The sequence below is a fragment of the Anomaloglossus baeobatrachus genome, chromosome 4 (assembly GCF_048569485.1).
Source record: "Anomaloglossus baeobatrachus isolate aAnoBae1 chromosome 4, aAnoBae1.hap1, whole genome shotgun sequence".
NCBI classification, from domain to species: Eukaryota; Metazoa; Chordata; class Amphibia; order Anura; family Aromobatidae; genus Anomaloglossus; species Anomaloglossus baeobatrachus.
In genome coordinates, this window is record NC_134356.1 from 272,880,558 (window position 1) to 272,893,983 (window position 13,426).

Sequence of the window (13,426 nt, forward strand, 5' to 3'; positions counted from 1 at the left end):
GCAATATTATTCGACCCCTTTACTTTCAGAGTAGCAAACTCACTTCAGAAGTTTATTGAGGATCTCTGAATGATCCAATGTTGTCCTAAACGACTGATTATGATAAATATAATCCACCTGAGTGTAATCAAGTCTCCGTATAAATGCACCTGCTCTGTGATAGTCTCAGTGTTCTGTTTAAAGCGCAGATAAGGTGGCGCCCTGGACAAACCAGGACGTCACAGGTACTGCAACAACACACCCCACACCCCGGTTAGGAACATCGAAGTCAGACACAAATCCTTGTTGCCTCCCTCCAGGGGCTGATGTCCACACCAGGTGGGGCGGAGCCAGGCGGTTGGCTCCTCCCACCGAGGAGTTCACAGTCCTGGAGGCGGGAAAGAAGGGCAGATAGTGACAAGTAGGAGAGAGAGAGAGAGTCAGGGGATGTGGTAGTGGAGGAACTGACTGGCCGTGTCCGGGTACATGGCCCGGGCACCTGACAGCAAGGTTGGCAGACGGTGGTGACCGTCTGCAGGAGAGGCCGATTGACGCAAAACCGTAAGGACCGGGGCCGGGCGGTGGCCCGCCGGTACCGGATCGGGAAGCGAAGAGAAGCCAGCACCATCCGGCAGGGCCTACGGACCCCGACCAGGCTAGGAGTCGCCATTAAACTGGTCAAATCCGTCAGCGACGGGAACCTCCGGGGTTTCCCAGCAGTAAAGACCCGACTGAAGGCAACCGTGCAAACCGTGAGGGAGAGAAAGCTACCGCCAGAGCTAGAGCTCCCAGGGCCAGAGCCTGCGGGCAAACAGGGCTCCCTTAGCCAACCTACCGCTGGGGAGCGGGTTACCGGTGGGAAGCCATCGGGGCCGAGAACATAATACCGGTGCAGGGAGAGACAGTTACCGCCAACCTACCGGGAGTGATCGTCGCAGCCGTCTGTGGGACTCGTCCATCCAGCCGTTTGTTTTACCAGAGACTCCATGTGCGTTACTGGCTGAGTAAGTACCACCGTGCCGTCTGGCACTGCGCTGCCCCGCGACAATGCACCTGGCCAGGCCCCGCAATCCACCAAACAGATAACAACTCCGGGCCTCGGGACTGCCAAAATCCCCCTACCCACGGACGGGAGAGAAACATCTCAGCTGCTCTCTGTCATCGTTCCCGGGATCCCCGTACAGAGCAGCGGTGGTGCCCCAACCTCACCACAAACCGTGGGTGGCGTCACAAACCGACATCCCAAACCCCAACAAACCACCCCTTTCACTCACGGTCGAGGAGCGCCGCTCGAGTCCCCGGATCCGGCCCACCGCTCGAGCCACCGAGCAGCAGCAGCAGCAGCGCCGGACCCGAGCGTGGTGAGCGCAGCGCCCCGCCGCCCGCGACAATAGCATCATGAAGACCAGGGAACACAACAGGCAGGTCCGTGTTAAGGTCCAGTCACACTAAGCAACTTACCAGCGATCCCAACAACAATAGGGATCGCTGGTAAGTTGCTAGGAGGTTGCTGGTGAGATGTCACACTGCGACGCTCCAGCGATCCCATCAGCAACCTGACCTGGCAGGGATCGCTGGAGCGTCGCTACACAAGTTGCTGGTGAGCTCACCAGCAACCAGTGACAAGCCCCCAGCGCCGCGTGGAAGATGCTGCGCTTGGTAACTAAGGTAAATATCGGGTAACCAACCCGATATTTACCTTGGTTACCACCGCACGGAGCTACACGTGCAGAGAGCAGGGAGCAGCGCACACTGAGCGCTGGCTCCCTGCTCTCCTAGTTACAGCACACATCGGGTTAATTAACCCGATGTGTCCTGCAGCTAAATGTGCAGAGAACAGGGAGCAGCGCACAATGCTTAGCGCTGGCTCCTTGCTCTCCTAGTTACAGCACACATCGGGTTAATTAACCCGATGTGTGCTGCAGCTAAATGTGCACAGAGCAGGGAGCAGCGCACAATGCTTAGCGCTGGCTCCTTGCTCTCCTAGTTACAGCACACATCGGGTTAATTAACCCGATGTGTGCTGCAGCTACATGTGCACAGAGCAGGAGCCGGCACTGACAGTGAGAGCGGCGGAGGCTGGTAACAAAGGTAAATATCGGGTAACCAAGGACAGGGCTTCTTGGTTACCCGATGTTTACATTGGTTACCAGCCTCCGCAGAAGCCGGCTCCTGCTGCCTGCACATTTAGTTGTTGCTGTCTCGCTGTCACACACAGCGATCTGTGCTTCACAGCGGGAGAGCAACAACTAAAAAATGGCCCAGGACATTCAGCAACAACCAACGACCTCACAGCAGGGGCCGGGTTGTTGCTGGATGTCACACACAGCAACATCGCTAGCAACGTCACAAAAGTTGTTCGTTAGCAGCGATGTTGCTAGCGATGTTGCTTAGTGTGATGGGGCCTTTACTGTTGTGGAGAAGTTTAAAGCCGGATTTGGTTACAAAAAAGATTTCCACAACTTTAAACATCCTAAGAAGCACTGTGCAAGTGATCATATTGAAATGGAAGGAGTATCATACCACTGCAATCTACCAAGACCCGGCTATTCATCCAAACTTTCATCTCAAACAAGGAGAAGACTGATCAGAGATGCAGCCAAAAGGCCCATGATCACTCTGGATGAACTGCAGAGATTTACAGCTGAGGTGGTAGAGTCTGTCCATAGGACAACAATCAGTCGTACACTGCCCAAATCTGGCCTTTATGGAAGAGTGGCAAGAAGAAACCCATTTCTCAAAGATATCAATAAAAAGTGTTGTTTAAAGTTTGCCACAAGCCACCTGAGAGACACACCAAACATGTGGAATTAGGTGCTCTGGTCAGATGAAACCAAAATCAAACTTTTTGGGCACAATGCCAAATGATATGTTTGGCATAAAAGCAACACAGCTCATCACCCTGAACACACCATCCCTACTGTCAAACATGGTGGTGGCAGCATCATGGTTTGGGCCTGCATTTCTTCAGCAGGGACAGGGAAGATGGTTAAAATTGATGGGAAGATGGATGGATCCAAATACAGGACCATTCTTGAAGAAAACCTGTTGTGCAAAAGACCTGAGACTGGGACAGAGATTTGTCTTTCAACAAGACAATGATTGAAAGCATAAAGCAAAATCTACAATGGAATGGTTCACAAATAAACGTATCCAGGTGTTAGAATGACCAAGTCAAAGTCCAGACCTGAACCCAATCGAGAATCTGTGGAAAGAGCTGAAAATTGCTGTTCACAAACGCTCTCCATCCAACCTCACTCAGCACGAGCTGTTTACAAAGGAAGAATGGGCAAGAATTTCAGTCTTTCGATGTGCAAAACTGATAGAGACATACCCCAAGCGACTTGCAGCTGTAATCGCAGCAAAAGGTGGAGCTACAAACTATTAACTGAAAGGGGGCCGAATAATATTGCACGCCCCAATTTTCAGTTTATTATTTTTTATAAAAGTTTAAAATATGCAATAAATTTTGTTCAACTTAACAATTGTGTCCCACTTGTTGTTGATTCTTCACCATAAAATTAAATTTTTTATCTTTATGTTTGAAGCCTGAAATGTAGGAAAAGGTTGAAAAATTCAAAGGGCAGAATACTTTTGCAAGGCACTGTAGCTGGGCCTCCCCACAGTGATGTCTGTGCCTCCCCCCCAGTGATGTCTGTGCCTCCCCCAGTGATGTCTGTACCCCAAGCCCCTCTTGTGTCGGTGCCCAAAGCCCCTCTTGTGATGTCTGTGCCCCAAGCATCTCTTGTGATGTCTGTGCCCCAAGCGTCTCTTGTGGTTTGCATGCACTCATTGCCTCTTGTGATGTGAATGCCCCAGCGTCTCCTGTGATGTGCATGCTCCTAATGTTGCCTGTGATGTGCATGCCCCCAGCGTCTCCTGTGAAGTGCATGCCCCCAGCGTTTCCTGTGAAGTGCAAGCCCCCAGTGTCTCCTGTGACTTATACATCACATTACAGATGCTGGGGCATATACATCACAGGAGGGGATGGGGGCATATACATATCCCCAGCCCCTTTTGTGATGTATGTGCCCCCAGTGTCTCCTGTGATGTATATACCGCAGTCCCAGTGTCTCCTATGTGATGTATATACAGCAGTTCCAATGTCTCCTATGTAATGTATATGCCCCCAGCTCTCCAATGATGTATGTGCCCCCAGTGTCTCCTGTGATGTTTATATAGTGTCTGTTATGTGATGTATATGATTTACCAATTTTATTATCACAAAGAGTTGACTGTGCTCCAGACCGAGCAAACTTGAAAAAGAAGCTGTGAGAAGAAACATGATTAGTATCACCAAACATCATGGCCACACCAAAGACAAGCAGCTCCGGCCGCCACGGTAGCGGTGAGTTAATTGTTTGACCAAGTATAGCAGGGTCAAACAAGTATTGTAGTGCACATGCGCGGGGGGCGGTCTTTGACCTTTCCTCACACCTGAGAATTACAGTACTTTGTTTTGCCCTCAGCAGTGCGCCTGCACAGGCTGGCAATATCTGCCTGTGTGGATGACGTAGGACACATCATCCACATGGGGCTGCTAAGAAGCAGGATGGCGATCGCATCAGACATGAAGAGCCAGACCGCAAAACCGCCCTGTAGGTGAGTATAACGAAGGTATTTTTTTCGTTATACAGAGCGGCCTGAGCACTTACATGGTATTCTAGAATACTGTATAAAAGAGCTTACTGGTGATGGCCGCAGCTTATAAGGGAAAATCCTTGTGACAGATTCCCTTTAATGGGGAAAAATTGGAAGTGATTTGAATATATATACATAGATGATGTAGCAGATGTCATAAATAACCATCAAGAAAGAATTAGCGTTTTGTAACACCATTATCGGCATCCCTGCACTGTACTGTCCTCCTCCCCCTGTGGGAACGTCGCCACACTCACCCTCATGGACGCTCAGTGGTAGCTCCTGCATCACCGATCTCTGACGCTGGCTCCCAGGGCCTATGCTTGCTGAGAGTCACTAGGTATTTAATGAACCCGCCCCTTATAGGAAGTGCATGAGCAACGTGGTCTATCCTATAGAGACATGTCAGGTCCCTTGTGCCAATTCTGCTGTATTGCTGTGTTGCTGTATCACTTAAGCCAGTTTGTATACCAGTATCTGCTGTACCTGCTGCTGCACCTACATGTACTAGATGTATCTGCTGTACCCACTGCTGCACCTATGCCTACCAGCTGTATCTGCCATACCCACTGCTGCACCTATCCATACCAGCTGTATCTGCCGTACCTGCTGATGCATCTATCAATACTAGTCATGGCTGCTGCATCAGCCGTCCCTGCTGCATCTGCTTTATCTGAGACTGTCAGTATCCATGTCCTAGGGGCCAGCTGTCACAGCACTGAGTCTCCCTGAGTAGCATGTGGTGGCTACCAGCAGCCCAGTCCATCCTCACCATCAGAGGTTCTGGTGAATACCTGGTGTACATGTACCGCCCCGGTGTTTGTCGGGCTGCTCGGATCCAGGATCGTGATGGCTCAAGGGGCCCGGATCCGGGTTGGCGGACACTTTGATCTGAATTTAGGGGGGAATTTACAGGGGAGAAGTTTGTGACGCCACCTGTGGGTTGTGGTAATGGGAGTACCACTGCTGCTGTTAGGAGTACCGGGGCAGATGGAGCTAAGCAGCCTGATGTTAGTCCCTCCACAGGTAGGGAAAGCCCTGGGCTCAGGATGTTTGGTGGTTATTTGGGAGAGCAGGGTGCAGGGCTCAGGGTGCTCACTGCGGTAGTCGTGGTGCTGGATGAGGTTTATAAAGTAGACACACTGCAGGTAAACCAAAGTCTCTGTGTCCCACAGTCACTGCGGGGAGCCCATCCAGGTTTCTGCTCCCACCGGTGTCACTTGGTAGTCCGGAGCCTACCTCCGTGCACAATTTAGGTGTTTGTTTGTGGTCCCTTGGCTTGAAGCTGTTGGGGCCTCACTCACTATGTGTAGTGTAGCTGTGTACTGGTACTTGGGATTTCAGTGGCTTGCTTTACTGGAAAACACTATCCCCCGCGTAGTGCTGATGCCTTCAATCTCTGAGCTCTTAGGGAAGTTCGTGAAGATACTCTCCTTCCCAGGACGTTGAATCGGTTCCTGACCTAGGGTCCTGTACCCCGTCGTACTCGGTACCGGTCAGTTCTTTTGTTTTTTTTGATGCCGACAGTCCTCCTAAACTATGTCCGTCGCACCCTTTTCCAATGTCACTGTCACCGGTCCCCGACACCTCTGGTCCCGGACCACCGTCTGCGACCCAACCTCGGTCTAGCTCCCCGGGAGCTACTACTCCAGCTCCTCACTCCTTGAGGGCTCTCACTACTCTGCTCTCTTCCTCCCTCCCACAAGTCTGCCTGACCATTAGGTGGGTGGCCCTAGTCCAGCTTGACCAACCCACTGGTGTGTCTGACAGGCCATGATGTGAAGTGTTAATTGGGATTTGGGGTGCTGATGGAGGTGACACCGGTTCCTGGGAACCTGGAATCATGGGGGGGTAGGTCATGCACCCTAGGTGACAGGATGCAGTTCCCTGTGGCACCCTGATATATTCAGGGGCGCCACATACACCTAAGTCATGCCGTGTGCTGCGCCCAGTGGGTCCACTCCCACTTGAATCCACGAGCATTACACGTTTGCTGGGTCTAATAATTTGCTGAATGTGACATGGACTTGCCCATCGGATCAGACAGCACAATTAGTATGCAGCATAAAACAAGAAGAAAATAAAATACTTTTTCAGAGATATAGAAGGCACATGTGAGGGTATAAAGGGGATATGGGAACCCTATTTACATGATTTAAAAGCTGATAGGCAGAGTTTATAACGTGTAAAACTGTTGACAGGTCCCTTTAGCTTCCTCACTCTGTTTTTAGTGTAAAAATACTGTAACAAGTGTAAACCACATTCCTTGTCCCTTGGAAGACTTAATGCTGTTGACGTGTATATTACATTGCTTTGTCTTTATTGGTTTAGTTTAGTGTAGAGAGGATGATGTTAGAGATCAATCCTTAAAAATAAACCCACAGTAGTTGTGATAAAATGACAAAATAAGCTGTCATATTACTGGGTTCACCTCCAACATATGGAGCCATGATGCCAGTAATGTAGTACATCACCAATTTCACAAATTGCCTGCAGCGATTACACTCTGGTCGCTTGTAAATAAAATCTCCGAGCACCACGAGAGCTTCTGTATGCATCGCTGGTTAAAAGAAAAGGTAAGTGTAGTTTATTTTCTAATTTGTCTGCTACAGTTGTTAGATAAATCCTTAAAGGTCCAGTCACACTAAGCAACTTACCAGCGATCCCAACAACGATAGGGATCGCTGGTAAGTTGCTAGGAGGTTGCTGGTGAGATGTCACACTGCGACGCTCCAGCGATCCCACCAGCAACCTGACCTGGCAGGGATCGCTGGAGCGTCGCTACACAAGTTGCTGGTGAGCTCACCAGCAACCAGTGACCAGCCCCCAGCGCCGCGTGGAAGATGCTGCGCTTGGTAACTAAGGTAAATATCGGGTAACCAACCCGATATTTACCTTGGTTACCACCGCACGGAGCTACACGTGCAGGGAGCAGCGCACACTGAGCGCTGGCTCCCTGCTCTCCTAGTTACAGCACACATCGGGTTAATTACCCGATGTGTGCTGCAGCTAAATGTGCACAGAGCAGGGAGCAGCGCACAATGCTTAGCGCTGGCTCCCTGCTCTCCTAGTTACAGCACACATCGGGTTAATTAACCCGATGTGTGCTGCAGCTAAATGTGCACAGAGCAGGGAGCAGCGCACAATGCTTAGCGCTGGCTCCCTGCTCTCCTAGTTACAGCACACATCGGGTTAATTAACCCGATGTGTGCTGCAGCTAAATGTGCACAGAGCAGGGAGCAGCGCACAATGCTTAGCGCTGGCTCCTTGCTCTCCTAGTTATAGCACACATCGGGTTAATTAACCCGATGTGTGCTGCAGCTAAATGTGCACAGAGCAGGGAGCAGCGCACAATGCTTAGCGCTGGCTCCCTGCTCTCCTAGTTACAGCACACATCGGGTTAATTAACCCGATGTGTGCTGCAGCTAAATGTGCACAGAGCAGGGAGCAGCGCACAATGCTTAGCGCTGGCTCCTTGCTCTCCTAGTTACAGCACACATCGGGTTAATTAACCCGATGTGTGCTGCAGCTACATGTGCACAGAGCAGGAGCCGGCACTGACAGTGAGAGCGGAGGAGGCTGGTAACAAAGGTAAATATCGGGTAACCAAGGACAGGGCTTCTTGGTTACCCGATGTTTACATTGGTTACCAGCCTCCGCAGAAGCCGGCTCCTGCTGCCTGCACATTTAGTTGTTGCTGTCTCGCTGTCACACACAGCGATCTGTGCTTCACAGCGGGACAGCAACAACTAAAAAATGGCCCAGGACATTCAGCAACAACCAACGACCTCACAGCAGGGGCCAGGTTGTTGCTGGATGTCACACACAGCAACATCGCTAGCAACTTCACAAAAGTTGTTCGTTAGCAGCGATGTTGCTAGCGATGTTGCTTAGTGTGACGGGGCCTTTAGGGTAAAGGCCCGCAGTGCAACTCCCATGTGTGACCATGGATTGTGCACAAAGAGGGGGCAAATATTGTGTTACCTGCAAACTCATGCACTCATTTGCCAGCGTTTGTGTGCATGATCTTTTATTACTCCTCTCCATTGCATTGTAAAGTTTAAGCATTGAAATTACTTTATCTGAAGCCAAATCGCGTGTCAATTGTGCAAGAGTTCGAGAAGGGAGGTACTTTACATAATTAAATGTGGCCATTGGGAACCAAAATACGTAATGACTAGGGATGATCGAATATTTCGATTATTCGGCTTCGCAAATATTTTCCGAATCCTTCACCACTATTCGACTATTCGCGAATATTCGATGCGCAATGTAAGTCTATGGGAAACCTGAATAACAACTATCCGGAACTATTCGGGCTTCCCATAGACTTAGGTGGGCTTTGCACACTACGACATCGCAGGTGCGATGTCGGTGGGGTCAAATCAAAAGTGACGCACATCCGGCATCCCTGTCGATGTCGTAGTGTGCAAATCCTTTTTGACACGATTAAAGAGCACAAAAGCGTCATTATCGTATCATCGGTGTAGGGTCCGACATTTCCATAATGCTGGTGCAGCGACAGGTACGATGTAGTTCCTCGTTCCTGCGGCAGCACACATCGCTGTGTGTGAAGCCGCAGGAGCGAGGAACATCTCCTACCTGCGTCCCGGCTGCAATGCGGAAGGAAGGAGGTGGGCGGGATGTTTACATCCTGCTCATCTCTGCCCCTCCGCTGCTATTGTCCGCCTGCCGTGTGACGTCGCTGTGACGCCGCACGACCCTCCCCCTTGGGAAGGAGGCGGGTCGCCGGCCAGAGTGACGTCGCAGGACAGGTAAGTGCATGTGAAGCCGGCGTAGCGATAATGTTCGCTACGCCAGCAATCACAAGATATCGCTGCTGCGACGGGGGCGGGGACTATTGCGTTCGGCATCGCAGCATCGGTCTGCGATGTCGCAGCGTGCAAAGTACCCCTTACATTGCGCATCGAATAGTCGAATAGCGGCGAGGTATTCGGAAAATATTCACGAAGCCGAATAATCGAAGTATTCGATCATCCCTAGTAATGACCTATGAATAATGGCTCCATCTAAACTGGTATTAATTCACAGAGCAATAGATACTGACACATAGAAGTCACGTAACCTACACCAACAGCCAATTTATGATACCAAAATAGGCAAAGATAATTGATTAGAAGAGATTTCTAGAGTTAGTATTGGGTTTCTTTCCCGAGAAACAGTTCTTTTGTGGCCTATCCTGTAGTATAAGTTTAGTTACGGTTTAAATGGCAGGGAACATAGCTTCATCTGTGACACTAAAAAATTCTATGACATATACATAGGTCGCAAATTAGACCAAAGGAAGCAGTATGTGACAGGTCTATATATTAGAACATACATTGCATTTTCCATTGGCATAACTAACATAGCAAGCATAGCGTATTGGGATGAAACGTCACTAAAAATTGTCTGCCCTGTCAAATGATGTAAATTTATAGGTAGCTAAAAAGACAGGAAAGCTTCACTGCTTTTCTAAAAGTCAAACATAATAATAAAAACTATAATATAGCAAATAAGGTATTTTTAGGCAGAAAATCTTGTATGTTGAGCATTGTGGTCTCCGACTTACTATACAGAGCTACAATACCCGAGTATGTGATAGCCTCCTATAAATCTTCTAACATTTATGTGCCTGATTTAAATCCTATCAAAGTGAACACAAATCATATTGTCCTAGTGAACAGGTTTACAATTTCTGGAGAATTGCTTCTACAGTAATATGAGCTTTAAGAAGCTCAGGGACCTCAATAAAATGGCCAACATGTTCTACTTTATAAATCACAACTAATTAAAACTAAGTGGACTGATCCATCGAGCATCCATAGACTACATAAAATAAAAAATGACATGTGCTATGAAGCTTGTACAAATGCTTTTGTCTGCTTTTAGGGTTCCTTCACACTGAGGGTTTTTTCTTTTGTTTTTATTTTATATGCCACTATAGTTTTTATTGCATTTTTTGTGAGCCCAAGTCAGAAGTGGATTAAGCAGTAGAAGTATTCCCTTTATTTTTCCCATTGTTTTTCAATCCACTTCTTGGTGTAGCTCAAAAAATTGCATGGCAAACTTCAAAATAAAAAAAAAATTATGTAAAGCAACCCTTAGGCAATGTTAATAGGGAGTTTGTTGATGTGTTCAAAACCCATTAATTTTTCAAGTGGAAATCCCTTCAGGAAATTCCTCTTTTTTTGTGAGTTTCTGGATGAGTTTTTTATTTCCTGAGGCAATTTGAGGCACTTTAAATCTAATTTTTCATAGTATCTATTTTTGCTTCAAGTTTTCAAATTTGCTTCAGAAAAACAACAGGATTAATTTTAATACCAGGCTTTCTATGTACATTGTCTATTGACAGTGAACTGCTTATCAGAAGAGGACAACTGCTCACTAGCCTTTTAGTTCCAGAAGTGATAATTACCTGGTGATAAGAACCCCTCTGTATAAGTGATCTGTTCCACAATACCAGGCACCTTTTCCATACTTATGCATCATTCTGGAACAGACCATTGTCAGGAAATAAGAAAGGGGTTCTGACTACAATTAGGATTTTAAAACAATGAGTATTTATTTATTTTCGCCCTAGGCGGCTACAGTATAATTACAAAAATACATACAGCTACATTCTAAAATGCTAACAATGAATAAGGGAACTCTGGTATTGCATTACTGCTATAGCAATATTTGAAAAAAAGAGCTTATGTACTGGCCAATACATGAGCCCGGAAGCCAATTCATAAGCTAAGTATCTCTCTTTTTTTCAAATATTCCTATAGCAGTAATGCAATACCAGAGTTCCCTTATTCATTGTTAGCATTTTGGAGTGCAGCTGTATGTATGTTTGCAGTTATATGTGTTTTCAGCTGGCACCTATTCACACCTGTTGGATGTGCAGGTCAGTCTTTTTGATATATTTGTAGCTACAGTATAAATCAGGACCTGAAAAAGCAATTTTTTTATTCATGCTTCTCCTATCATTATCTAACGTTGTATAAATCAAGGAAACAAAATTGAGCCACAAATAGATTTCATGGAAAAAAACTTTAGTGTGTCAAAGTTACCCAAGGTAAATATAGATACAAAGATATATGTATTATCATACTAAATATCAGAACTTGTAATCACCACATACCTGTACAATGATTGTCCCTGTTGTACCAAACCAAAATCAGCTCTACCCTTACTATTTTCTTTACCTCACACTATTTTTACAGAAGGGTGTCTCAAAGAGCTTGGCTTGGGGACCAAATTTCTAAAGCACCTTGAAAAATGTAAGAAATAGTTCCAGTTGAGTGGTATGCCCAGCCACTTATATGTGTATTGTACACTTATGTATAGGAGCCATGCATGTGCCTCTCTTCTTTATCAGGTGTTGGGCATCAGGCACTCTTCTTCTCGGAGACAATGAAAGCTCAAGAATCAGAGTATTATGATAAAGGATGATAACACCTTCCATAAGTATTCAGTATATGTTTGAAAATAGTTAATCTAGCACCTCATGATCGCAATATAAAAACCCTTTATTTAAATAAAAAAGTCAAAGTAGTTTTCAAACATTTGCTTTTTGAGTGCACTGTGAGGTTTTATATAGTGCTGGTCAAACTTTCTTTTCCCCAAACCTAAATGCCATGCAAGTCCTATATAGGCAAACCCCTATTAGTAAACAGATCAGACCAATTTATACTCTAACCATTAAAAATGACACTATGGCAATAAGTATTTAGAGAAACATCAATGCAAGCCCACTTGTAACAACATAGTCTATATTATAGTAATATGATAAAATATGCAAAACACATAGTGATGAGTGAGAACGATCATGCTCGGTGCTCATAACAAGCAGTCAGATACGCCGACGAGCTCGACTTGTGTACGGAGTATAATCTAAGTCAATGGGAAGATCTTCTGGAACAATGCTCGAGCCCCCAAGGTAACTTCGATTATACTCCATACACAAGTCCAACTCATCCGAACGTCCGACTGCTCTTTACAAGTATGGAGCACCCAAGCATGATCAGGATCACTCATCACTAATACTAAAACTCTTCGGTATATATTTTTATTTGGTTTCTTGAAAGTGTTATTTTAGCATATAATTGCAATAAGCCAACTTATCAAAACTATATAACTATAAGACATAGTATCAAATAATATCAAATACTTGTAATCATACTTGTATGATTATGGGGGCACAAAACTACAAATATCACAATACAATTTAAGGTAATGATCTACTTACCCATAATTATTCCTGAGTATTTTCCGTACAGTTCATTAGAATAGAAAAAGCAAGAGATTATCGCTGAGAGGTGAAAGGCTAATAAAAGCACACTCTCTCTATTTAAAGCCTTGTTCCTCCGCTCCTGGTACTATTCATTAACAAGAGCACTGCTTCTCCATGACAAGTCTCGCGAAAAAGAAATCAACAAGGAACAAATAGCCCACTTCCTGCAGCTTGTGCATGGGAGAAGATTACTATTTGTACCTGTACACTGCAAGAGATGCCAGATGGAGCTTTCTGTGAAGGAGTGAAGATGTCACACTAGCTGTCTTCTGAGATGAGATGAGAGAACATAAGGAGTGGGAGTTCATCATTATGTCGACAGGAGAAGCAATGTATTTTTTACCATGCTGCTTACCACAGACAGGAATCAAATGTCTTGTGTAGCCAACACTTACTTTCCGCAATAAACACGTCGAGAATCACTTCCAGGACTAGTTGCACAGTATACTACAACATAAATTCTTAGGAAAATTGAATGAATTAAAAACCACGTGAAGAAGGATTCTCATTAAATTTGATGATAAA

At 46.3% G+C, this 13,426-nt stretch overlaps 1 protein-coding gene across 1 annotated transcript in view; it reads right to left on the minus strand.

Moving 5' to 3' along the window:
* DYRK2 (dual specificity tyrosine phosphorylation regulated kinase 2) overlaps positions 1-13,047 on the minus strand; it is a 52,503-nt gene extending 39,456 nt beyond the window's left edge. Inside the window, exon 1 of the mRNA XM_075342456.1 lies at positions 12,857-13,047. Within this exon, the coding sequence (XP_075198571.1) occupies positions 12,857-12,860 (4 nt within the window). The 5' untranslated portion in view covers positions 12,861-13,047. The remainder of the gene's footprint in view (positions 1-12,856) is intronic.
* Between the last annotated feature and the right edge of the window lie 379 nt (positions 13,048-13,426).